Raw genomic sequence first — 27,660 nt, 5'->3', positions numbered from 1 at the left:
TGTGCCTACACCAATCACCCCTGCTCATCTAGGACTGTAGGTGAGAGTCTGCACGACACACTTGGTGACTATCTGGACACCTGAGCTGAATCCATACAAGAAAAGTGAACGGACGCCTGGGCTCACATACCTAGTAACAGCTCTAACTACCTGGTGACAGGACATTAAAGCTTCAAAGTTGCCAATATTCAAACTAGCTCACTTGAGCAACCGATTTGTGCATATCAGAACAAAACAAAACAAGAAGCTAGGACACAGTAAGCAAACATAAATAAATAGAATGAATTATTGATGGCTTGGAGACAGCACTCAATATCATGTAACATAAAGTGGCAGACCATGAAGGCTTCAGCAAGCTCCCAAAACAATCAAGAAATCTTCTGGATGAAGAGAATTTGCTTGAATTATTGGAGGTTGAATACAAAAGATTAATATACAGAACTCTTCAAGAGATCAGGAAGGAGATCTAGCAAAACTCAGAACAAGCCAAGGAATGCACAGACAAAGCATTAGGGGAACTTAAGCAGGTTAGACAAGATAATAATGACAAATTTAATAGGCTGCAAGAATCCATAGAGAGACAGCCAACAAAAATTCAGAAGATTAACAGTAAAATTTCAGAATTAGGCAACTCAATAGATAGTCATAGGAGCAGAATTGAGGCAATGGAAGTCAGAATTAGTGAGATTGAAGATAAAGTACTTGGCACCAATGTATTTGAGGAAAAATCTGATAAAGGAATTAAAAAAAATGAAGAAACCCTAAGAATTATGTGGGACTCTATCAAGAAGAATAACCTATGAGTGACTGAGTACCAGAATGGGGGGGGGTCACAGAAAATACGGAGAGAGTTGTTGGCAGAAAACTTCCCTGATATCATGAAAGATGAGAAGATAACTATCCAAGATTCTCATCGAACTCCACACAAGGTAGGTCACAAAAGAAAGTCACCAAGACATATTATAATCAAACGTGTGAAAACCAGAGATAAGAACAGAATTTTAAGAGCAGCTAGAGATAAACGAAATGTCACCTACAAAGCAGAGTCAATAAGACTAAGCTTGAACTACTCAGCAGAAACCATGTAGGCAAGAAGACAATGGGATGACATATATAAAGCCTTGAAGGAAAAAAAAAAAAAAAATTGCCAGCTGAGAATTATATATACGGAAAAACTGTCTCTCAAATATGATGGTGAAATTAGGACATTTCCAGACAAACGGAAGTTTAAGGAATTTGCAAAAACCAAACCAAAATTACAAGAAATACTAAAGGGAGTCCTCTGGTTAGAAAGTCAATAACATCAGATAATAACCCAAAACTAGAACACAGGACAGAGCAACAAGATATCGACCCAGATAGGGAAATCACACACACACAAAAAAGAGCTAAAATGCTCAAAACAAGGAAACAGAGACATCATTATGTAAAAGATGACAACATTAAAACAAAAATAAGGGACTAAAAAATGTAGTCATAGATCTTTCATATGGAGAGGAAGTCAAGGTGATATAAATAAAACTAAACAAGGTATTGCACTGGAGTAGAGTGTGTGCTTTGGACCCAGGGTTCCTGTGTGGAGAAGCTCCTAGACCAAGGGAAGATTGAGGACAAGGACCTTCTTCCAGAACTGACAGAGAAAGCCTTCCCTTAGGGCTGGCACTCTGAATTTGGACTTCTAAGCCGCCTAAACTGTGAGAGAATAAATTTCTCTTTGTTAAAATCATCCATTGTGGTATTTCTGTTATAGCAGCATTAGATGACTAAGACACAGAGTCATGTAATCAACACTACAATAAAGTATAGAACAGTTCTAGTATGCCAAAACATTTCCCTGTGCCTATTTGTAGTTAATCCTTCATTCTATATCCAGCCCCTGGCATCCATTGACCTGTTTTCTGTACCTTTGAGGACTAAGATGCTCCTGACACCAGCCATTGTATTTTCAGTTGCCTCATACGCATTCAAAAGCTGGACAATGGCTAAAGAAGTCCAAAGAATTGCTCCTTTTGAATTATGGTGTTGGTGAAGAATACTGAATATACCATGGACTGACAGAAACATGAAAAAATCTGTTTTGGAAGAAGTAGATCCAGAATGCTCTTTAGAAGCAAGGATGGTGAGACTTTGTGTCACTTTGGACATGTCCTCAGGAGGGACCAGTCCATGGAGAAGGACATCATGCCTGGTAGAAGGTCAGCAAAAAGGAGGAAGACCCTCCTTGAGATGGACTGACACAGTGGCTGCACCAATGGGCTCAAACATAGCAATGATTGTGAGGATGGTGCAGGAATGAGCAGCGTTTCGTTCTGTTGCAGTGACCTGTATCATTTCACCATACCTATTCAATCTGTATGCTGAGCAGATAATCTGGGAAGCTGGACTGTATGGAGAAGAATGGGACATCAGGACTGGAGGAAGACTCATTAACAATCTGCGTTATGCAGGTGCCACAACCTTGCTTGCTGAAAGTGAAGAGGACTTGAAGCACTTACTGATGAAGATCAAAGACCACAGCCTTCAATATGGATTACAGCTCAACATAAAGAAAACAAAAATCCTCACAACTGGACCGATAAGCCACATCATGAAAAACGTGGAAAAGATTGAAGTTGTCAGGGATTTCATTTTACTTGGATCCACAATCAATGCCCATGGAAGCAGCAGTAGAGAAATCAAAAGACGCATTGCATTTGGCAAATCTGCAGCAAAAGACCTCTTTAAAGTGTTGAAACGCAAAGATGTCACCTTGAAAACTAAGGTATATCTGACCCAAGCCATGGTATTTTCAATTGCATCATATGCATGTGAAAGCTGGACAATGAATAAGGAAGGCCGAAGAAGAACTGATGCATTTAAATTGTGGTGTTGGTGAAGAATATTGAATATACTGCCAAAAGAATGAACAAATCTATCTTGAAAGAAGTACAACCAGAATGCTCCTTAAAAGCAAGGATAGTGAGACTGTGTCTTATGTAGCTTTTTTTTTTTTTTTAAGTGAACTTTAGATGAAGGTTTACAGAACAAACTAGTTTCCCATCAAACAATTAGTACACACATTGTTGTATGGCATTGGTTAACAACCCCACGACATGTCAGCACTCTTCCTTCTCAACCCTGGGTTCCCTATTACCAGCTTTCGTGTTCCCTCCTACTTTCTAGTCCCCGTTCCAGGGTTGGTGCACCTCTTTAGTCTTGTTTTTTCCCATGGGCCTGTTCAATCTTTCATTGAAGGATGAACCTCAGGAGTGGCCTCATTACTGAGCTGAAAGGGTGTCCAGGGTCCACACTCTCAGGGTTTCTCCAGTCTCTGTCAGGCCAGCAAGTCTGGTCTTTCTTTTTGAGTATGACTTTCGTTCTACATTATTCTCCAGCCCTGTCCGGGACCCTCTATTGTGATCCCTGTCAGAGCAGTCAGTGGTGGTAGCCGGACAACATCTAGGTGTGCCGGACTCAGTCTGGCGGAGTCCATGGTAGATGTGGTCCATTAGTCCTTTGGACTAATCTTTCCCTGGTGTCTCTAGTTTTCTTCATTCTTCCTTGCTCGCAAAGGGATGAGACCAGTGGAGTGTCTTAGATGGCCAATCACAGGCTTTTAAGACCCCAGACGCTACTCACCAAAGTAGAATGTAGAATATTTTCTTTATGAACTCTGTTATGCCAGTTGAGCTAGATGTTCCCTGAGACCATGGTCCCAACAGCCCTCAGTCCAGCAATTCCGTGCCTCCAGGAGTTTGGGTGTGTCTATGGAGCTACCATGGCCCTGTCTTGTATAAGCTGTGCTGGCTTCCCCAGTATTGTGTACTGTTTTACCCTTCATCAAAGTTACTGCTTATCTATGGTTTATTAAGTGTTTTTCCATCCCCACCCCTCCCCACCTTCATAACCATCAAAGATTGTTTCTCTTTGTATGTAAACCTTTTCATACTGTAGTGGTTTCAAACAATATTTGTCCCTTTGTGATTGACTTATTTCACTCAGCATAAAGTCCTCCAGATATATCCATGTTATGAGATGCTTCACAGATTTATCGTTGTTCTTTAGTGTTGTGTAAGACTCCATTGTGTGTATATACCAAAGTTTGTTTATCCATTCATCTGTTGATGGGCATCTAGGTTGTTTCCATCTTTTTGCTATTGTGAACAATGCTGCAATGAACATGTGTGCATATATATCTATTCGTGTGACCATTCTTATTTCTCTGGGATACTTTCCTAGGAGTGGGATCGCTGGATCATACGGTATTTCTATTTCTAGCTTTCTAAGGAAGCACCATATTATTTTCCAGAATGGTTGTATCATTTTTAATTCCCACCAGCAGTGCATAAGAGTTCCTATCTCCCTGTAGCCTCTCCAACATTTGTTATTTTCTGTTTTATTGATTTGGGCCAGTAATGCTGGGGCGAGATGGTATCTCATTGTTGTTTTGGTTTGCATTTCTCTGATGGCTAGAGATCATGAGCATTTCCTCATGTGTTTGTTGGCTGCTTAAATGTCTTCTTTGGTGAAGTGTCTGTTCATATCCTTTGCCCATTTTTTGATTGGATTGTCTTTTTGTAGTAGAGGTGTTGGATTTTCTTGTAGATTAGACCTTTGTCAGATACGTCATAGCCAAATTTTCTTTCCCAGTCTGTAGGTTCTCTTTTTACTCTTTTAGTGAAGTCTTTTGATGAGCATAAGTGTTCAATTTTTAGAAGATTCCAGTTATCTAGCTTATCCTCTGGAGCTCATGTGTTGTTGGTTGTAATTTGTGTCATGTTAATGCTGTGTATTAGGGCCTCTAGCAGTGATCTTATTTTTTCTTCTATGAACTTGTTAGTTTTTGGCTTTATGTTTAGGTCTTGGATCCATTTTGAGTTAGTTTTTGTATATGGTGTGAGGTATGGGTCCTGTTTCATTTTTTTGCAGATGGACATCCAGTTTTGCCAGCACCATTTGTTAAAAAGACTGTCTTTCCCCATTTGATGGACTTTGGGGCCTTGTCGGAGATAAGGGGTCCATAGGTAGATGGATTTACATCTGGGTTCTCAATTCTACTCTATTGGTCAATGTCTCTGTCGTTGTACTAGTACCAGACTGTTTTGACTACTGGAGCTGTATAGTAGGTTCTGATGTCAGGTAGTACGAGTCCTCCTACTTTCTTATTCTTCTTCCTCAGTAGTGCTTTACTTATCCGGGGCCTCTTCTCTTTCCATATAAAGTTAATGACACGTTTTTCCATCTCTTTAAAGAATGTTATTAGTATTTGGATTGGGATTGCATTGTATTTGTAAATTGCTCTAGGTAGAATTGTCATTTTCACAATGTTGAGTCTACCTATCCACGAGCATGGTCTGTTTTTCTATTTATGTAGATCTCTTTTGGTTTCTTGCAGTAGTGTTTTGTAGTTTTCTTTGTATAGGTCTTTTACATCCCTGGTTAGATTTATTCCCAAGTATTTTATTTTTTTAGGGGCTATTAAAAATGGTATTGTTTTCCTGATTACCTTTCCTTTGTTCCCTTTTTTGGCGTATAGGAATCCAACTGATTTTTTATGTTGATCTTGTATCCTGCTACTCTGCTGAATCTTTCCATTAGTTCCAGTAGTGTTTTGGTGGAGTCTTTTGGATTTTCTTAGTATCATATCATCTGCAAATAGGGAGTTTGGCTTCTTCGTTACCATTTTGGATGCACTTTATTTCTGTTTCTTGCCTTATTGCTCTAGAATACTTCTAACACAATATTAAATAGGAATGGTAAGAAAGGGCATCCTTGTCTTTTTCCTGTTCTCAAGGGAAATGCTTTCAGCCTCTCTCCATTGAGAACGATGTTGGCCATTGGTTTTGCATACATGCCCTTTATTATGTTGAGAAATTTCCCTTTTATCAGGAATGGGTATTGGACTTTGTCGAATGCCTTTTCTGTGTCAATTGAGATGATCATGCGATTCTTTTATTTATGTGGTAGATTATGTTGATTGATTTTCTAATGCTGAACCATACTTGCAAAACTGTTATGAATCCTACTTGGTCATGGTGTGTTATTTTTTTGATATGATGCCGAATTCTATTGGCTGGAATTTTGTTGAGAATTTTGCATCTATATTCATGAGAGATACTGGTCTGTAATTTTTTTTTTTTTTTTTGTGGTGTCTCTGCCTGCTTTTGGTATCACAGTTATGCTGGTTTCATAGAATGAATTCAGAAGTATTACTTCCTTTTCTATGTTCTGAAATAATTTGAGTAGTACTGGAGTAAGCTCTTCTCTGAATGTTTGGTAGAATTCTTCAGTGAAGCCATCCGGGCCAGGGTTTTTTTGGTTGGGAGTTTTTTTTTATTACCTTTTCAATCTCTTCTTTTGTTATGAGCCTGTTCAGACTTTCAACGTCATTTTGTGTTAGTTTGGGTAGGTAGTGTGTCTCTAGAAATTTGTGCATTTCCTCTAGGTTTTTGGATTTGTTGGAGTATAGTTTTTCATAATACTCTGTTATGATCCTTTTTATTTCAGTTGTCTGTTGTAATGTCCCCCCTTTCATTTATTATTTGTTATTTGCATTCTCTCCTGTTTTTCTTTTGTCAATTTGGCCAGTGGTTTTTCAATTTTGTTGATCCTTTCAAAGAACAAACTTTTGGTTTTGTTGATTCTTTCTATTGTTTTTCTATTCTCTATTTCATTTATTTCTGCTCTGATCTTCATTGTTTCCTTTCTTCAGGTGGCTGTGGGCTTCTTCTGGTGTCCTCTATTTATCAAGTTGTTTAATGTTTTGATTTTGTTCCTTTCTTTTTCAATGTGTGCATCTAGTGCTATCAGTTGACCTCTGAGGACTGCCATTGCTGTGTCCCAAAGGTTTTGGTTTGATGTGTTTTCATTCTCGTTTGGTTCTAGGAAATTTTTGATTCCATCTTTGATTTCTTCTATTACCCAGTGGTTTTTCAGCAGGGTGTTATTCAATTTCCATGTAATTGCTTTTTTTCCCCCTTATTTGTCCTGTTGTTAATTTCTACTTTGATCGCATTTTGGTCAGAGAAGATACTTTGTGTTATCTCAGTGTTTTGAATTTTGTTGAGGGTTGTTCTGTGGTTTAAGATGTGGTCTATTCTGGAGAACGTTCCATGTGCATTGGAAAAGAATGCGTACTTTGCAGGTATTGGGTGGAGTGTTCTATATATGTCTATGAGGTCAAGTTGGCTGATTGTGCCCTTTAAGTCTTCTGTATCTTTAATGAGTTTCTTTCTAGATGTTCTGTCCTTTACTGAGAATGGTGTGTTGAAGTCTCCTACTCTTATTGTGGAACTGTCAATTTGTTTTCAGTGCCGTTAGAGTTTGTTTTATGTATTTTGGAGCCTTGTCATTGGGTGTGTAGATATTTATAATGGCTAAGTCTTCATGATGGATTGTCCCTTTAATCATTATATAGTACCCTTCTTTGTCTTTTATGGTGGATTTTGTTTTAAAGTCTATCTTATTTGAGATTACAATTGCCACTCCTGCTCTTTTTTGGTTGTTATTTGCTTTTTTTTTTTTTTGATCCTTTGGTTTTTAATAAATTTATGCCTTTGTTCCTAAGGCGTGTCTCTCGTAGACAGCATATTGATGGATCCTGTTTCTTTTTGTCCATTCTGTCACTCTGCATCTCTTTATGGGTGTATTTAGGCCATTTACATTCAGGGTAACTATTTACAGGTGTGAGTTTATGGCTGCCATTTTCTAGTACTTTTTTTTGTGGTGCTAACTTTTTCCTTGTTCCTCTTACTCTCCTTTGCTCAGTTCCTTTTGTTTGTGGATTTCTTTTCTTTTTGTAGATTTTGTTTTTATTGAGACTTTATGTTTTTCTTCTTTATTTTGATGAGTAGGTTTGTTAACTTTCTTTGTGGTTACCTTGAAATTTACCCTTATGTTCCTAGGTTTGAACCAGTCTATTACTACTTGGTATCATCTTGCCTTCCTCTCCATTAGAAGGTTCTATACCGATACTGTTTATTCCTTCTTTTATTGTTCTGTTCTTGTTTTCATGTACAAGTTAACTTCTCTGGTTCCCTGTTGCAATTGTTTTGGTTTTGGATACTCCTTGTGAGTTTATTTTCTAGACTGGTATTTGGGTGATACAATCTTGCCTCCTAGATTCAGGCTGTGGTCTGATGTTGTTTGTTCTCAGACCGAAGGACTCCGTTTAATAATTGTTGTAAATTTGGTTTGGTTTTCACATATTCCCTTAATTTCTGTTTATCTGTAAAGTCCTAATTTCACCATTATATTTGAACGAAAGTTTTGCAGGATATTTTATTCTTAGTTGGCAATTTTTTTCTTTCAAGGTTTTATATATGTCATCCCATTGCCTTCTTGCCTGCATAGTTTCTTCCAACCACTTAGAGTTTAGTCTTATTGTTCCCCCTCTGTATGTGACTTTTTGTTTTTCTTGAGCTGCTTGCAGGATTTTTTTCTTTGACTTTGGTTTTAGTGAGGGTGATTATGATATGTCTTGGTGTTTTTCTTTTGGGGTCTACCCTATATGGGGGTTGTTGAGCTTCTTGGATGGTCAGCTTTTTGTCATTTATATTAGGGAAGTTTTCTGTCAGCAATTCTTCAATGATCTTTTCTGTGTTTTCCGTTTTCTTTCCCTGTTCTGGAACTCTGATCACCTGCAAATTTTTGCTTTTGGTTGTATCCCACATAATTCTCAGGTTTTCCTCATTTTTCTTTGTTCTCTTTTCTGATTTTTCTGCAGTTGTATCCAAGTGTTTGTCTTCAATGTTGCTGATCCTCTCTTCCATCATTTCAAACCTGCTTCTCAGCTCTTCTATGACACTGTCCATTTCTGAAATCTTGTTGTTTATCTTTTGGAATTCTAATTGTTGTTTTTGTACGATTTCTAGTTGTGAGTTTATTTTGGCATTTTGTTCATGTACTACTTTCCTGAATTGTTTCATTTTTTCCCTGTATTTTCCATGAATTTGTCTGCCTTTTCCATAAATTTGTCTATTTTTTCCAGATTTTTGCCTGCTTTTTCTTCAACTTTTGGATTGCTTTGAATATTAGAGATTTGAATTCCCTGTCAGGTAGCTCTAGTGCCTTTTATTCTACTGGAAAATTATCTGCTGTTTTATTTTGGGTGCCTACTGGAACCATCCTGTCCTGTTTTTTTAAATATATTTTGATATTGTCTGCTGTCCTCAGGACATTCAGTCATTATTTCCTTTGTCTCTTGAGTGTAGATTTGTTTGTTTCATTCTGATTTTTTGTTTTATCTTGGTATGTCTGAACAGGTAGGCTGTACATTCCTTGTTGTCTGCTCGTCTGTAATCACAATACTTTTCACCCTCTTGTCCAATGGGCAGAGCCAGCCAATCAGATATGGCACAACAGGGTAGGTCCAGCTGAAGGGGAGGGACTGGGATGGGTTGTTTGTGGTGCATACTAGGGCTGACAGGGCAGGCGAGGAATCACTGCTGGGCAGGTTCCAGTAGGCCATATCTGTGCTGCTCGGGGGTGTGATGTTCAGTGCATGATGCAGGTAGGCAGGAAGGAGGGGGGAGGTTGTGATGTGTGGAGCTAATAGGGGTATGGGGAGGAGGAGAGAGAAACAGGAGCTAAAAACAAACAAGCAAAGAGAAAAAAAAAGAGTGCTAAGGGGGCTTGCCATTGGAGTGGACAGAAAATAGACTGAGAAATTGAGAAAAGCAAAAAGGAAAGGGAAAAAAATAACTAGATAAAAACTTGGAAGAGAAAAAAGAAGAGCCCCCAGGGGTCCCAGAGTCCTACCAGTGGGGCTGCTAAGACCAGGGAAGTGGCTCCCAGGCAGCATGGTATAGCCTGGCTAGAGGGAGTACAGATGTCACACAGCACCAGGTATTCAAGAGACTGGAAAAGAAGATAAGTGTAGAGAGATGAGAACTGAGAAATGAGGAAAGACAGAAAGGGAAAAGGAGAGAGAAAGGAAAAAAAAGAAAGAAAAAAAGAAATGCCCCCAGGGATCCCACCTACCTGGCTGAGCAGATTGGGGGAGTGGCTCCTAAGCCTTGCAGTGCAGCCTGCCTAGAAGGGGCTCCCAGGTTGTGAAAAGAAAAAAACAAACAAAACAAAGCAGAACAAAGCAAAACAAGGCAAAATAAAAGCCCCAAGCATCCCACCAGCGCGGTGTAACGGGCCGGGGGAGTGGTTCCCCAGTCCAGCGTGGTTTCACAGCTTTTCAAGAAGAAGGAAAGATGGCACAGGGAGGCAGGTGTTCCAGAGAAAGGAGGGGGAGGTTGTAGAAGACGCAGAAGAAACCAAAAGAGATAGAAAGAACCAACACCAGCTTGGGAGCACTGCCAGTGTGGGCAGGGCGAATCCAAGAAGCCTGAGGCCAAAACTGTTGCCTCCTGGCCAAGAGACTGAGGCTGGTGGGAAGCAGAGGAGGCCAAAGAGGGGGAGGGAAAAGGGGACCTAGGCAAGTGTATATTGCTCGTTGCCAGGTGCTCTATCTCCAGCTGGGAGTTCCGCGAAGCTGCTTTCCTGTGCTCCGTCTCTGCCCATCTCGGATATGAGTCCAAGATGGCGGAGCCGTGCTGCTTTAGCGATGGGGCTCTCTGCAGGTACCTTGCTCTCTGTCCTCTGGCAGTTTCTTATTAGGTTTGGTGGCACCCTGAGTTCTTTATCTCTTCATTTAACACTTCAGGTTCCAGGAATGAGGTTTGTCTCTGTTTTACTTAGTGTTTCAGGTCTTTGCTGTAGAGGGACGGAGCAGTGCTTTGGTCTCTGGTGCCATGTTGGCCAGAAGTGGCGTCTTACATACTTTAGACATGTTGTCGGGAGGGATCAGTCCCTGCAGAACAACATCATGCTTGGTAAAGTAAAGGGTCAGTAGAAGAGAGGAAGACCCTCAATGAGATGGATTGACACAGTGGCTGCAACAAAGGGGTCAAGCATAACAACTGTCCTGAGAATGGTGCAGAACTGGGCAGTGTTTCATTCTGTAGTACATAGGGTCTCTATGAATCGGAATCGACTGGACAGCACCTAACAACAACTTGTATTCAAGAGTACAGTGATCTTTTAGTAATCTCATCATCAATTAATTGTCCGTTAAGGGTAAGCATGTGTGTTATGTATCCTGGGAGATTTTTAAAGTAAAAATTACATATGTATGTGTCTTAAAATTATATGTTATGCATTTTTTATATTAACTATATGTAAACACACATATATACATAAAAACACACGTATATATTTTTATTTAATTTTTTTTATTGGAACCAAAGTCTCTTGTCAATCCTCAATTCATCATTTGCCCCTAGAAAGCAAAGACAAAATGTTAAATTCAGAAAACAGTACAAGCAAGGGAATTTTAATTCTTATGAAAAGATTGGCATATATTTGAATTTTTAAAAACATCCATTTATAAGGAAGAAAAAAATCTTGTGTTGATAAAGGAACATATTGAATATGGCAGAATATGATTCTGCACCCTTTGGCCAATTCAAAGGCCAGTGTGAATTAAGCTTATAGTTTTTTAGGTACAAAATTCAAGGAAAAAAATAAGTGGTGTGCAGCATGTTACTTCTAGGCAGGATATAACAACCATTTGAAAGTTATAAATGAAAAATTTCTGAAGATTTTCATAATAATAAAAAAAAAAAAACATTGCTGTCAAGTTGATTCTGACTTATGGTGACCCTACAGGATAGAGTAGAACTGCCCCATATGGTTCCCAAGAAATGCCTGGTGGATTTGAACTGCCAACCATTTGGTTAACAGCTGTAGCTCTTCACCACTAGGCCATAAGGGTTTCCTTTCATATTTCAAAACAACACTTCCTTGTTTTGCGTAGGCCACCACCATGCTGGGATGTTCCATCCTTGTGTACCTGGGTCCCTTGGGCTACCTCTGGCACCCTGGGTGTGGGCCTATACCCTTCACAGCCGTTCACTGAAGGTTCCCTGTTCTACATCTTCTCCACTCTGGGATGACATCTGGTGCCTTCTAAGCATCATCTGGTGTTAGGTGCTGCCAAGTCGGTTCTGACTCATAGTAACACTATGTACAACAGAAGGAAACACTGCCCGGTCCTGTGCCGTCCTCACAATTGTTACTATGTTTAGCCCATTGTTGCAGCCCCTATATCAATCCAAAGAGTCATCTAGACCATTTGAAATTAATCCCTAGAAAGACAATATTGAGAGTGGACAACTCTCCTCTTTCAACCCAGTATGAATGCTCACATTGCTGTAGCCTTCTGGAGCTATATCTAACTTATGAAGTTTGGTATTGTGTCTAGCTCGCGTCCACGAACTGTTTGTAACTTATGGAATTTCTTTTTTTTTTTCTTTTTAAAATTGTGTTTTATGTGAAAGTTTACAGAGCAAATTAGTTTCTCATTAAACTGTTAATACATGAATCGTTTTGTGACATTGATTGTCAACCCAAGGATGTGTCAACATTCTCCCCTTCTCCACCCTGGGTTCCCTGTTTCCATTTGTTCAGTTTTTCTGTCCCTTCCTGCCTTCTTGTCTTGCTTTTGGGCTGGTATGCCCATTAGTGTCGTATACATCACTGAACAACAAAGCACCTTCCTTACGTATGGTATTGTTGGCCCTATGGCTGAAGGGCAAACCTCAGGCGTGACTTCAGTACTGAATTAAAAGAGTATCCAGGGGCTATACTATTGTAGGTTCTCATGCCTCTGTCAGACCAACAAGCCTGGTCCTTTTTTTGTGAATTTGAATTTTGTTCTATGTTTTTTTTTCCCACCCTGCCTGTGACCCTCCATTGAAATCCCTGCCAGAGCGGTCAATGGTGGTAACCTGGTACCATCTGGTTGTTCTGGCTCAGTCTGGTGGAGGTTGTGGTAGTTGTGGTACATTAGTCCTTTGGACTAGTCTTTCCCTTGTGTCTTTGGTTTTCTTCATTCTCCTTTGCTCCAGCCAACATAGGACTGGTAGATGTATCTTAGATGGCTACTCGTAGACTTTTAAGACCCCAGACACTACTCAACACAGTCAGATGTAAAACATTTCCTATATAGACTGTATTATGCCATTTGAGCTTGATGTCCCTGGAGACCATGTTCCCCAGCCCTCAGCCCAGTAGCTTGGTGTCTCATGCCTTTGGATATGTCTGTGAAGCTTCTATGACTTTGCCCTGGTCAAGTTGTGCTGAATTCCCCCAGTATTGTGTACCGTCTTACTTTTTGTGAAAGTTACCATTTATCTACTATCTAGTTAGTGCTCTTCCCTCTCCACCTCTCCCCTCCCTCGTAACCATCAAAGATCTTTCTGTGTGAAAACATTTTGGAATATTTTAAGAGCAGAAACTTCAGGCGAGTACCAAGTGAGGAACAGTGACACAGCTTGCTGGCAGGGGCTTTATTTTAGTGCAGGTTTTCTTTGCCTGTGCCTTCCTCCCAAATCACTGTATGGAAATGATTCGTCATTTCTCTTACAGTGGTTCAGCCACACATACTTCGGAGAATGCTGAGAGAAGCCCGGGATATACAGGCCAATCAATGTACCCAACTGAAACTTTAGTTGCCTACCAATTTCAGCTATTTCCTTGGCAGGTGAATGATAAATTGTCAGGAGACCAAATAAAATGTTATCTTATGTTTTATTTCCTTTAACAGAAAAAGAGGAGATGTTAAAGAACATGTTAAAAAGAAGAATGAAGAGGAATTTGAAACGGTTTTATTTGTAATCTTTTAGATAATCTGTCCATTAATCATAAAAAGTCGGGTTTTTCCTTAAGCCTTTGCTTCTTGTGGACACATGAGTCAAGTGCTTTTTAGTGATGCAGACAGGAGAGGATTCCTTTTTCCCTGGAGTGTTGTCAGGAGTGATTGGCTGTAAAATGATGTCAAAATTCTTAGAAGACCCTGAAGTATGTATACCTTGGTCAGGTGATAAGGCCAACCAGGAACTTTCTTAACAATAGAGGAGAAATTTTTATGGATGAGCTTGTTTCAGGTTCCATCAAATCCTGTATGAGGCAGCAGTAGTAAAATGTGCACTTAGCTGAGGGTCAGATCTCTCAATTCTAGCTTTGTCTCTGCCATTAATTAGCTAGGAAAACTTTGATAAAACAGGAACTGTCTCTACATGGAGGCTTCCTTAAAAAAAAAAAAAAAGGAACCATAATTCTCCCAGGTTATCAATGGAAAACAAATTCCCACGTAGGGAGAACTGGCTGGAGTTTTAGTCTTCACTCCTGGTTCCAGGAGATTATTTTACTAATTCTCGCTTGGGCCACACGTGGTATAGCTACAACTCAAGAACCAAACACCAAACCAGTTGCTGTCCAGTTGATTTTGATTCATGGCAACTCCATGTGTTGCAGAGTAGAACTGAACTCCATAGGGTTTTGAAGGCTGTTATCTTTTGGAAGCAGATAGCCTAGACTTTCTTCTGAGGCAGTTCTGGGTGGGTTGCTCCACCAAACTTTTTGTTAGTAGTAAAACAATTATCGATTTGTACAACTCAGGGATTCCTACAACTCAAGAACAGAGAAGTCATTTCTCCCAGTCTCCGTTTCCATGCCTGCAAAAGGAAGTGTTTGGGCAATATAAACATTTAGAAACAAAAACCAAATTCATTGCCTTTGGGTTGATTCCAACTCACAGCAGCCGTATAGGACAGGGTAGAAATGTCCCATAGTGTGTCCAAGGCTGTAAATCTTTACAGAAGAGGACTGCCACATCTTTTTCCCACAGAGCAGCTGGTGGGATTGAACTGCTGACCTTTTGGTTAGCAGCTGAATGCTTAACTACTGCTCCACCAAGTTTCCTGATATAAATATTAGAGGCCGTACAATAGCTGACAATTTATGGACCTGAGACTCTAAGTTGCCAACAATCTCACCATGAGACCACCTTGCAGTGATGATTGTCTCGGGCCAACCTTGTTATAGGACTCTGTTGTGGGAAAAAGATAAAGCTTTGGTCTTTAGGTGGTGTAGAGATAGGGGCCTTCTATTGTGTTGTGAAAAATCTCTTTTCAGTTCTGGCTTCCCAATGTGGACTTCATAGAATCTACTCTTTTTGTGGAAGCTGCAAATTTTCTCTTCAGTTTCCTCATGGCTGACTTCATCTCCTGGTTCCTTAGGGTGTAGATTATAGGGTTCAGGACAGGGCTGATAACAGTGAAGGTGATGGAGACAACTCTGTCCATGGGGAGGGCAGTGAAGGGCCTGGCATAGACATAGATGCAGGGCACAAAATGCAGGGTCACCACAGTGATATGGGCTGTGCAGGTGGATAATGCTTTTCCTCTGCCTTCCCCAGTGTGAGACCTCAGCATCATCAAGATGACAGCATATGACACCAGGATAAGGACAAACCACAGGGTAGCAACCAGACCATTGTTGGAAATCATCAGGAGTTCAAGAGCAAAGGTGTCAGTGCAAGCGAGTTTGAGGACCTGGGGAACATCGCAGTAGAAGCCATCAATAACATTTGGTCCACAGAAGGGGAGTGGGAGCAACAGGGAAATCTGCACAATGGAGTGAACAAAGCCCCCCACCCAGGAGGCCACAATGAGTGCAGTGCATCGCCTCCTACTCATGATGGTCAGGTAGTGCAGGGGCTTGGAGATGGCCATGTAACGATCAAATGCCATCAGAGAGAGAGAAAAAACATCTGCCCCACCAAGGAGGTGAAAGGAAAACATCTGTATGATGCAGCCATTGAAGGAGATGGTCTTTGTCCTTGAGAGAAGGTCTACTACGATCTTTGGAGCAGTGATAGAGGAGAAGCATATGTCCAAGACAGAGAGATTGCAGAGCAGGAAGTACATGGGTGTGTGAAGGCGCGATTCACAGGTGACAGTGACCATGATGGCAATGTTTGCTAACATAGTTGTTACGTAGACCATAGATAAAAAGAAAAAGAAGAGCAAGCTCAGCTCTTGAGACTGGGTAAGTCCACAGAAAATAAATTCAGGCACCCTGGAATAATTTCCCAGGGCCATTGGATGGTTTCCTTCTCCATGTATACCTTTGAAGGAAATAACATTACTAAAACAATGAAATCAAGCAAAGATTTATTTGTTTCATAGAAATTGAACATGCAGAAATATGTTTTCTTGGTCACGTATCTTGCTCTTCATGAACTTGCTGCATTACATGGGAGAGTCATTTAGTTTTGCTTGCCCCAGTTCCCTTATTAATACGAGGAGAGGCCTGCACTAGATCATTCATTTCCCTGCTATGTCAGTTGGTGCCTGTGGGTTCTGTAGAGCTCACTCCTAGTGATTGCTGAGGAAGAGATTGTCAGGGAGGCTTAGTGGAAGGATTTGTGGGTTCATACAATTTGATGAATCAGAGCAGCTCTGATTTTTTTCACATCCACTTTGTTTCTATGGCTTAATCGGCTCAAAACCTACAGGAATAAATCAACTTTCAGATACCTATCAGTAACAACATGAAAGAAATCTTTGGAATAGCATATTATAGGTTGTCAAAGCTAATAAAAACCTAAATGCAATAATATTTCATGACAGATATCTGAGATTAGAAGGGAAGGTGTCATTATTCATATTTTACTAATTGTGAAACTGAACTCAGTAAGGGTAAGTCAATTTTCCAAGGTCATACAGTAAATTATTGGCAGAAGGGTTTAAGACAAAATTCTCCACTCTCTTAGCTCCAAAATCTTTCCACTATACTACAATGCCTTCCTGTTTCAGCATACATAAATTCAAGAATAATATGTATAAGGAAACGCTTACAGAGTTTTTATGGCACTTTCAGAGGCTGGCTTCATCATCTGTTACAATTTCTTTCTCCATGACAGTGAAATTTTAGGGCCACTGCCTCTCTCTTACCTTTCAGAAACCATTATTCTTCTCTTTATTTTCTTATTTTATTTCCTGATTACTCAAGTGTTAGGAGTAAATGATGTACTTATTGCAAAGAAGATGCTGAGGTTGGTAATGGGAACAACTCTGTTCATGAAGAAGACAGCAAAGGTCCAGATATATCTTTGTCCCTGACTCCATCCCTGGCCCCGTCTCCATCTCTGTCCCCATTTGCTTCCCTGTCTCCATCCCCATGTCCATACCCATATCTATCTATCATTTGTCCTGCTTACCCACCATTCATCCATCCATCTGTCCATCCTTTCTTCCTTCCATCCTCCCATCCCCCCATTCATCCTTTATTTATCTGTCTGCCTGTATCTCTGTCCACCCATCTATCTGTCTGTCTATGGTTTGAGATGCAGGGTTCCACAGTGATGTCATCAGTACTTCATTTCCTCCTGCCTCCTTATTGTAAAAGTTAAGCAATGTCTGTTCACTTAGATTTTGCATTTCTTGGCAGAGTGAAAATCAGTACATTGATGTTAGCACAAAATGGAAACAATGGTTGCCCCGTCTCACTCCATAGGTTATAGATACTCATACTATAGAGTCTTGGTTGGGGAGGAAGGAGGAGATCCAACCAAGAGATTTTTCAATTCATGATATTTTGCCTATTTGAGTCAGGCTTAAGCAGCCCTTTTTGCTTGCTGATCAGTTCAGGAATAATGAAGTTCCTGGGAGGCTTAAGTGATCTGTAGGTCACACAGCAAGCTAGTGGTGAAGTCACACTTTGACATTCAGACTGAGGCATTTTCCATTCCATATAGCACTTCAGTAATTTCTGAGAAGATGTACCATAGTGGCAGTGGTGACAAAGTTAACTCACAGGGGAAAAAGCCACACTCAACCAAGTCATCCATATGGCCATCTGGCACCAGTGTATAGACAGATGGTTCCCAGATTAGTGCCCAGCCGGGAGACGTAGGGCTTAGTTTGTGTAAAAACAAGCTTTGAGAGAGGAGAGCCTTCGGAAATTATATGGCTAAAAACACAAAAACACAAGTAGCCTCTCGTTTTCCCTGGAGAATGTGTCTATGTGTCTTTCCCCAGTTCATTCAGTCTGTGTGGGCACAGCCACCTCCACAACATGTACTGATAGGAGCACATTTCATTCAAAAGACACAACAGGCTCACCTCCCACGGCAAGCAACCAGGCCATTGTGTAAAAAACTCTTGTGAGGACTCTACTTTCTTCGCTTCTCTCAAGTTGTCCCCTCCTCTCTACCCTCAACAAATCTCTCCTTAGATTATCCAGTTAGGTTTCCTAATTGCTCTCTCTTTTTTAGGTCTAGTTTTCTCTAATTCATCCTCTTTGCTATTTACAGAAATAATTTATGAGTCATAAAAGAGACTATGGTTTTTTTGTGTTTGGACCTTTTCAATGGCTCTCTATTGCCTACAGAATAAAGATTAAACTTCTTTTGTAGCACCCAAAAATTCCCTCTGTCTTGATATTATATGGTGCCCAGTTTCCTTTGACCCCTGTTTCAGAGGCTCAAACTTAATGCAGGTTCTTGCTGGTCCTCACCCCTCTATCTGCCTTCCTGCTGCTCCTTCTTCCTGCCATGGCCCCCTCATTCTCAGAAACTCCCACCCCTCTGTGTTGGCACATGCTGATCCTTCAACACTTAGGTCCAGGTTTCCTCCTCTGTGGAAACTTTCCTGACACCCTCAGCTGTATCCCTCTTTTGTGACTCCATCATTATTTGCATGGGCTTCTATTTTGGCACTTGTAACAGTTTATCTCACTTGTTTCCTTATATGTCTGTGTCTTCTTAGTTCAGTATAATCTCCCTATTAAACCTCCAGTTCCTCCTGTCCGCTCAATGGTTTGTGCATCATAATATTGTCAAAGCCTTTTCTGGCACTTGAGAGGTGCTTAATAAGTGTTTTTTGAATTAATGACTCAACTTAGCTGGCTTATGTATGTTTCAGTGCATGTGGGTAAGTGAGAGGGACCATGACAACACAGGCCAAGAGACTCTTGCTGATGTCTTTGACTTGGCCTCAGTGGTACCAAATAGAGCCTTGTTTTCTTATCCAGCCTATAAAATGGCACTGTGACCTTGAGAGGGTCATTTCCCTTCTCTCTGCCTCAGATCCTCAGTGTGAAATGTGGAGGGGCAGCCTGGAGTGATGCTTGGGGACAATGCCGAGAGCTTTGGAGTGAGGCACACGTGGGTTGGAAGTCTACCTCTTCCTCCTTTGTTACCTGTGGAAATTTCTTTAGTTTCCTTCAGTTTCCTCTTCTTTAAACTGGGAAGCATAATGTTTACTTGATTGGGTAGTGTAAAAAGTAAATATGATAATGTTTGTGAAGTGCCCAGCCCATAGTAGGCATTCAGTAAGCTTGGTTCCGTTCCCATTGCACTGAAAACCATTCCTTTTCCATCTTCCCTTCCTATCACAAAGGGTTATTTATGAAGACACTTATAAAATGTAACATGCTATTCAAAAAAAGGGGAGCTTCTCTCTGAATGAACTTGCTTATTTTTGCCTTAGTGAACTTGTTTGAGTTGACCAAATGAATCGGAGGCTTGGAGGCTGGGTCAGTGGGTTCAGGAACAAGGCTGGAACTGGATCAAAGGGCAAAGAGTTCTGGTGGGTCATGGGTAATGGGTGAGAATGGTGCTAATTTTGGAATCTCCGTCTTTTTCTTAAGGAAATGTGGGATTAAAAATATGCTTTTTGAGTATCTTCCAATCTTGTGGAAAGAGGCTCCATGAATTCCATGGAAAAACTCTAAGGTGGAACAAAACCTGCCCCTTATATACAACTCAGGTGTACCGTCAATCACAAACTGCCTTCTCTTTACCATGCTGACCTTGTTTCTGTGGCTGCCTCTTTTTTATTAGGACTTTGCCAATTCCTAATATTTAACATACACTTTTTTATTTTCTGTCAGTAAGTTTTCAACTATTTTTGCAGTGTTTTATTGCTTGGTACATTTTTCATGCTCATTATATTTCCCTCATGCATAATTCACACCGTCTCACATACTGATGGTCTAATGTACTTACTTAAACCATTCAACGTCCAACTATGAATTTACACCATCTGGGACTGGAACCTGAGCCTCATTGTGTGTGATGCTGGGGAAACATTGAGTTTGCAGGTGAAGTCCTTCTGAAGTTTAGGTATCCCAGACTTTAATGTCTTCTCTTCAACCTTCAGAGTGGAAAAGATCAGACTCAAAGGTCACACCGTCATGGCTATTCTGCCTGTACAAAGGTGTCCCTGCTATGTGCACTAGTCCCTCAGGTCCAAGCCTATTTTAAAAATTAGCAAAGGGAATTATATTGGATGTGACTGAAAAGACATTTTGCTGGTGGTGTTGGAGTTCCAGTGGGAGTTATTAACTGTTGCTAAGTCATTACTGTATGCAAGTTCTCTCTCTCTCTCTCATGTACTGAGGAAGACATTCACATTTCTCCTCTTTCCAAATTCTTCAAGACCACAGAGGACACAAATTCATTTATTTTGTGATTCTTTGAGTTTTGAGGAAATTTCCCTATTGAAACATCTAATGTCATTTGATCATGCATTCTCAATGAGGGCAGTATTTCCCCCAAGGAGACAAAAATTGGTTCTTGGTGTGGGGTGAAAAAAACTTAGATATTATAATGGTTTGTAGCTTTTCAGAGGGCCACAGTACACAAAAAGATGTAAAGTATACTTGTGATATTAAAATTTTATGAAGGAGCATTTAGGAAAAAAAAAATCTAAAAATGTTCCTAGAGGTGGGGGACAATAGTTTAAGAAGGTTGAGGAACACTGCCCTGTGATGAAGAGTATTGATCCAGTGTCTCTCTTGTGGACACAGAGAGTATCATAAAGGTGTGCTACCTCCTGAAACATTCTTAAACAAATATGAATCCAACACAACAATTTGACACCTTGCAAAACACTGTTTAGTATGTTGCAATTTCCTGGGCTTCTATATTCCTCTTGGCTAATTTTTAACAATTTTTCTTAATATTGTGCTTTAGGTGAAAGTTTTCATGCAGATCAGTTTCTAATTAAAATTTTATATACAGATTGTTTTGTGACGTTGGTTGCAATCCCTGCAATGTCACAACACACTCCCCTTTCTATCCTGTGTTCCCTGTGTCCATTCTCCACTTTTCCTGTCGCTTCCTGCAATGCTGCCTTTTGGGGAAAAAAAAGAAATTTTGTGCAGATGGGTCCCTAAACTGTTCAAGTAGCTTTAAGACTAATTTTAGTAGGGCAATCAGTAGAGTGGATGTGAAAATTGGAAATTCTGGTCCATGAATGGATTTGTCCATGTATATATCTGGCTTAACACATCTTAAAATATTGTCTTTTCACTACTTGGTGAAATATGTTCAAGATTCAGGACTCAATATAGAAAATTAATAAGAGATTTTAATAATAGACTGGAAATAAGAGTCAGTTGAGAGAGTATGTAAATAAATAAATACATCTATATGTCACTTTGAGGACTAAGGTTTGACTGACCCAAGTCATGATATTTTCAATCATCTCATATGCACGCAAAAGCTAGACAATGAAGAAGGAAGACTGAAGAAGAATTGATGCCCCTGAATTATGGAGTTATCAAAAAATAACGAATACACCGTTGACTGCCAGAAGAATGAACAAGTTTGTTTGGGAAGAAATACAGCCAGAGTGCTTCTTGGAAGTGAGGTTGGCAAGACATCTCACATACTTTGGACATGTTATCATTAGGGATCAGTCCCTGGAGAAGGACATCATGCTTGGTAGAGGTTATTGAAAAAGAGGAAGACCTTCAGCAAGGTGGATTGACACAGTGGCTGCAACAATGGCCTCAAACATAGCAACCATTGTGAGTATGGCATAAGATCAGGCAGTGTTTCGTTCTGTCGTACGTTGGGTCACTATGAGTCGGAACCGACTTGACAGCTCCTAACAACAACATATTCTGTGTGTGTATATATATATATACACACAACACACACACACATATTTAGGAGTAGATGGATAAAGAATAGGGGACATTGATTGAATGCTTGCTTAGTGTCAACTATTGTCCTTCACAACTATGGAACTTACAAAGTTCTCGTGTTAATCTTTTGAGTAGGTAGTGCTGCTTCCATATTGCCAGTGGTGAAAATGAGGTAAAAACATGTGGACATGAGAGTCACAAATCATACCACATTCGCATTTAGGTTATTGATTTCAATCATGTACCTCATACTTCTTCCCAATCCATCAGCTTGGTAACTCACATTCATTCTAATCCACTCCTTTAGTTCTTATATTTCCTTTAATCCTTTCATGGTCTGTGGTATCTACCATTGACCACCTGCTTTTTATGTCTCTGGAGTTCTTTGGTAAGGTGGTATCCCCGTTTTAGTGAGTGTTATAGATTGAGTTCTGTGCCCCCAAAATGTGTGTCAATTTGGCTAGGTCATGATTTCCAGTATTGTGTGTTTGTCCTCCAGTTTGTGATCTGATGTAATTACCTATATGTTGTAAATCCTAATCTGTATGATGTTAGTGAGGCAGGATTAGAGGCAGTTATGTTAATGAGGCAGGACACAATCTACAAGATTAGGTCGTATCTTGAGTCAATCTCTTTTGAGATATAAAAGACAGAAGTAAGCAGGGAGGAGAGAGACCTCATTACCACCAAGCAAGAAGAGCCAGGAGCAGACTGCATCCTAAATGCTAATGTGCTGAGAAGCTTCTAGACCCATGGGTAGATCCGTGAAAAGGACCCTCCCCCCAGAGCCAACAGAGAAAGCCTTACCTTGGAGCTGCTGCCCTGAATTCAGACTTCTAGCCTCCTAACTGTGAGAGAATATGCTTCTGTTTGTTAAAGCCATCCACCTGTGGCACTTCTGTTATAGCAGCACTCAATAACTAAGACAGTGAGTTTAGCCTCAATGTGGGTGCCTTTTGAATTGCATGAAAGTAAGAAACCAGAGTTGGAGGCTCATTTTTGTATAGATTGAACATTGTGTTAGGTGACGCATCCTGGATGTGTGAATTTTCTAAACTGTTTACCGTTTCGATTTATTTTTGTGAGATAAGCCTCCTTACTATATTTCCCTATTACTGTGTTCTGGTGCAAATGTACTCATCTTGAGAATAAGCTATTCTTAGTTTTCATTCATTCATGGTCACCATTTTTCCCGGAGGCCATTCATTGCTTCCAGGTATTACCGGATCTCTGCTCAGCTTTGAGTTGCTGCTCTGCAATCTTTCAGGATTGGTTTTCTTGTTTCTGAACAGTAATATCTTTGCAATAAGGAATAATACATTGCAGTGGTTCTTTTCAAGACACTTGAACTCCTATAAGTTATTCTTACCCTGCATTAGTTCTTAGTCCACAATTATTGCTTCCACACCTAGTAACTGGAATGAACAGCTGTGAGCAGTCCTGCAATACTCCAGGGCTACTGTTCTTGTTTCTAGCTATTAGTACTGCTTTTGCTATAGTGAAGAATACATATAGCGGTAATATTCATGAGATACAATTTTTTTTTGGTTTTATTTATTTGGGAAGGAGGCTTCATTTAAGCAATTTTCTCCCCTTGTGTATTCTCATGTTTGTTTGGAGGTATGCTATTGTTATTATCCTAGTCTCATAGAACCAGCAACTAGTTTTACAATGTGAAACATTACCCACAAGGGAAAATATGATCAACTGTCCTTCAGGTTTGCTGTCAGTAGGCAGCTTTCTGGGTGCCTGAAAAGGAGGAGAAGAGGAAGACTCTCATTTCTGGTGATGTACAAACCAGGATTAAGTGGGGCGCCAGATGAGTTATGGCTCCAAAATGATGGAAAGCATTATCCCATCAATGCATCTAGAAAGCAATGCAGAGAATGCAGCACTAAGAAGATGCAGACTAGAACAAAATTTATGTGCAGGCATTGCCAGTTGCCTTTAGATATTAAACCATGTTTTGAAAAGTTTCCTGAAAAATAATAAAAAGGCTAAGAAGAAGGAGACTAGAATAAAATTCATGTGTGTTCATTGCCAGGTGCCTTCATGTACTACCTCATGTTTTGCAAATTTTCAGTAAATAAAAAAAAAAGGAAAATAAAACAATTTTTATTCTTGACTCATATCATCGATATTTACTACCTACAGGGTCCACTGGGTCATATGTGATGCCACATAATATGTATCACAATCCATAACTCATAATAAAATTTCTGGATTGGTTCTTGAATCCATGTGCCTTCCATTAGTGAAAACATATAACATCAACAAAAAAGTAAAGGAGAAAATAATTGGACTTTGTCTTATGCTGGGTTCTGAAGAGAAGCAAAACCAGTAAATGGTATAAATAAACCCACTCCAAAAAAGTGGGTTTATTTATACCAATATGTAAATGGTATAAATACATATATATATATATACACACACACACATATATATATGTATACACATTTATATGTATTTACATCAAGGAAATGGCTTGCAGGGTTGTAGAGGCTGGAAAGTTCCAAGTCCTTGGGTCAGGATAGAGAATTCCCCTGATTCACGTAGCTGCAGGGGCTGGTGAACCCAAGACTGGAAGATCAGAAAGCAGGGCTCTTACAGGCTGAGAAGGTTGATGAATCCCAAGATTGGTGGGCAAGACTGCAAGTAAGCTGCTAGCTCAATTTCCAGGAACCAGAGGTCAGACCAACAGGAGCCAGCTTCACGACCCAGTGAGAGCATAAAAGCCCATGAGCCTTGCCAGAATGTCCCCTTATATTTGATGCAGGCCACACTCCAAGGAAACTTCCTTTTGACTGATTGGCTACAGACAGTAGATCCAATCATAAGGTGATCACGACACCATATGACTGCTAAACGACTGAGAATAATGGCCCAGCCAAGTTGACATACAACCTTAACCATTACAGACCTTGAAAGGGTTTTAAAAGAGTTGGGTAATGGGGGCACTGGTGTTTCTGTGGTAGAATTGTTACCTTCCATGCAGAAGACCTGGCTTTGATTCCTGATCAATGAACCTTATGCACAGTTACCACCGGTGTGTCAGTGGAGTTTGGATGTTGCTATGATGCTGAACAGGTTTCGGTGGACCTTCCAGACTGAGAGACTAGGAAGAAAGCCCTGGTGATCTACTTCCAAAAATAATGATGGTCTGATCCACAATCCATTGTGCCAATATTGCAGGACCAGGCAGCATTCCTATTATGCATGGGTCTCCATGAGTTGGGGTCAACTCTTCCTTGGCTACAACAAAATCAAATGGGTTGAGTGGCCCTGAGAATATACAGGGAAATGAGTGATGAGAAAAGAACTAGCTGTCTCATACCCTTAAGTTAGAAGTTTGAGAAAATTAGATTTCCAGTCTCAATCTGATCCCCTCACCCTAGTTTAGTGCTCTCAGAAGACCAAAGCTGCCTTTTTAGTCTCCTCATGGCTGACTTCATCTCTTTGTTCCTCAGTGTGTAGATCATGGGGTTCAGCATGGGGGTGATGACCGTGTTATTGATGGATATGGCTCTGTCCATGGGCAGTGTAATGGAGGGCCGACAGTAGATGTAAACACAAGGCACAAAGTGGAGAGTCACCACCAGGATGTGGGAAGTGCAGGTGGAGAGGGCCTTGTTCCGCCCCTCCCCAGAGCGAGATTGCAGCATCACCAGAATAACTGTGTAGGACCCCAAGAGTAGGAGGAACCACAGCAGAGTCACTAGCCCATTGTTAGAGATCATGAGAAGTTCCAGAGCAAAGGTGTCAGTGCAGGCCAGTTTTACCACCTGGGGCACATCACAATAGAAGGCATCCAGAATGTTGGGGCCACAGAAGGGGACTGGAAGCATGAGAATTATCTGGACAATTGAATGCAGACCACCCCCCATCCAGGAAGCCACCACCAAGGTCACCCATACCTCCCTCCTCATAATGGTCACATAGTGAAGGGGTTTGGCAATTGCAAGATATCTGTCATAGGCCATTACAGAGAGGAAAAAAATATCTGCCCCACCAGCAAAATGAAAGAAAAAGATCTGTGCCATGCAGCCATTATAGGATATGGTCTTTCTCTCGGATAAAAGATCTACCAGGAACTTTGGGACAGTGATGGATGAAAAAACAATGTCCAGGACTGATTTATTCCTCAGGAGAAAGTACATGGGAGTGTGGAGGTGGGACTCACAGGTGACAGTGACCACAATGAGGACATTGCCCAGTATGGTTGTTATATACACAACAAAAAAGACCACAAATAAGAAACACTCAAGCTCCTGAAAGCAAGTGAGTTCCAGGAAGACAAACTCCTTCACATTGGTGTGATTTTCCTGGCCCATGGTGGGGAAGACCCTTTTCCAGGTCTGTCTGGGAGGAAGAGATGTTAGGGTTAGGAGTATCGTGTCATGAGGTAGTGACATCAGTTGTCATACACCCTCTTCTTATCGGCAATGGTTATGTTCCAAAGATCAGGTCATTATGTGAAAATTGGCATTATGTGAAAATGGAGAATGACCACATCAGATCACAAAATGGAGGATGACTATATCATTATATAGCTGTCAAATTATATCGTTACGTAACCAACAAATTACATCGTTACATAACTGCCAAATTACATCATTACATAACTGCCAAAGCACTGAGAATCATGCACCAGCCAAGTTGACAAATAACCTTAACCCTCACAGCCAATGTCATTCTTGCCTCGCACTTCAGCAGTTGTTATTGTCAGACAGACGTGCATTATTCATGCACAAAATAGTCAGGTATTAGATTTTTTTTACATTGTTATAAATATGAAATGTTGCATAATGAGATGGTCAATAAGTAAGGAGTAGCTGTATGTTCTTATAAGGCTTTCTGAGCATACAGGTTATCATGACTCCTCAGAAAGACTGGGCTAGATTTTTCTCTTTTGTGTGCTAGAAAGTCTTTATTCTGACTATTCTTTCCTACCGAAAATACACTGGGTTGACAGGAAGAACCATCACACTCAAGGATCCTGTGTCCTTATTCTCACTAGAGGGAGATAGATGAACTGTGGTTCATTTTGACAGTGATTTGTCTTTGGCCCTGAGGAGTAACTTCTTCACTTGTCTACAAAGCTTCATACTTTACCAGAGACTTTTATCTATAGCATCTCATTTTGGTATTGATTCTCAAGATGTCTCTGTGGGGTCTACATAGTGGTTATGATTATTTTTATTTTATATATGGGGAAACTGAGGCTTAGAGCTGTTAATGACTTGATCACAGCTGCATAATTGCAGAATTATTAGTGGCAAATCAAGACTTTGAACACAAATCAGTTTTCTTTCCATTGCACCACTCTGCCAAATGAGAGAGCCACAGGGGCTTACTTTGACCATACAGTAGTTTATTGGAATTATAATGGGTAAGTAAGACATAAATGAGGAACTTGGCTAGCTCAAGCAGTTTGCAGTTTGAACCCACCCAGTGGCTCAGCAGCACAAAGTTCTGGTGAGCTACTTCCATAAAGATTATAGCCTAGAAAACCCTATGGAGCAGCTCTAGTCTGTAACACATGAGGTCATCTTGTGTCAGAATTGACTTGACAGCAATGGGTTTGGCGTTTTGGTAAGGCCTAAATAGTTAATTAAGTGTCCTGACTACTTGATCTTGGCCTCCTCCCTTAAAGAGAAGAACCAAGCCCTCAGAAGCACTTCTCCTGGGAATTCTGGGAAATCTGGACCTTACCCTGGGCACATAGAGATCTTGATAGTATGTAGAGGGGCAATTGTTGTTCAGGGCACATGAAAGTCACAAGAAACTGATCATTAAAGCTTATAGAACCTCAGGGGTGACTTAACTCTCTCATTTTAGGGTGAATGGAGAAGGACATTTATTTTGCCATAGTCAGAGTGTAAATTGGTGAAACATAGAGGATTTTAA

The 27,660-nt window shown here is 40.4% G+C and overlaps 2 protein-coding genes across 2 annotated transcripts; both read right to left on the bottom strand.

Annotated features, from left to right (window-relative positions):
- Nucleotides 1-14,942: 14,942 nt before the first annotated feature.
- Nucleotides 14,943-15,914, bottom strand: LOC126080650 (olfactory receptor 4D11-like). The gene has a single exon (XM_049891827.1). It carries the CDS (start codon nucleotides 15,912-15,914, stop codon nucleotides 14,943-14,945), a length of 972 nt encoding a protein of 323 aa, XP_049747784.1.
- Nucleotides 15,915-25,139: 9,225 nt separating this feature from the next.
- On the bottom strand, nucleotides 25,140-26,084 carry LOC126080882 (olfactory receptor 4D6). Its single transcript, XM_049892080.1, has one exon. It carries the CDS (start codon nucleotides 26,082-26,084, stop codon nucleotides 25,140-25,142), a length of 945 nt encoding a protein of 314 aa, XP_049748037.1.
- Nucleotides 26,085-27,660: the final 1,576 nt, after the last annotated feature.

Source organism: Elephas maximus, chromosome 7 (genome assembly GCF_024166365.1).
Source record: "Elephas maximus indicus isolate mEleMax1 chromosome 7, mEleMax1 primary haplotype, whole genome shotgun sequence".
Lineage (NCBI taxonomy): Eukaryota > Metazoa > Chordata > Mammalia > Proboscidea > Elephantidae > Elephas > Elephas maximus.
The sequence above is the reverse complement of the archived record's forward strand: the minus strand, read 5'-3'. Positions and strand labels throughout refer to the sequence as shown.

What these genes read in the sequence shown, in the direction of transcription:
- LOC126080882 (XM_049892080.1), bottom strand. Translation starts at nt 26,084, where the DNA reads ATGGGCCAGGAAAATCACACCAATGTGAAGGAGTTTGTCTTCCTGGAA.
- LOC126080650 (XM_049891827.1), bottom strand. Translation starts at nt 15,914, where the DNA reads ATGGCCCTGGGAAATTATTCCAGGGTGCCTGAATTTATTTTCTGTGGA.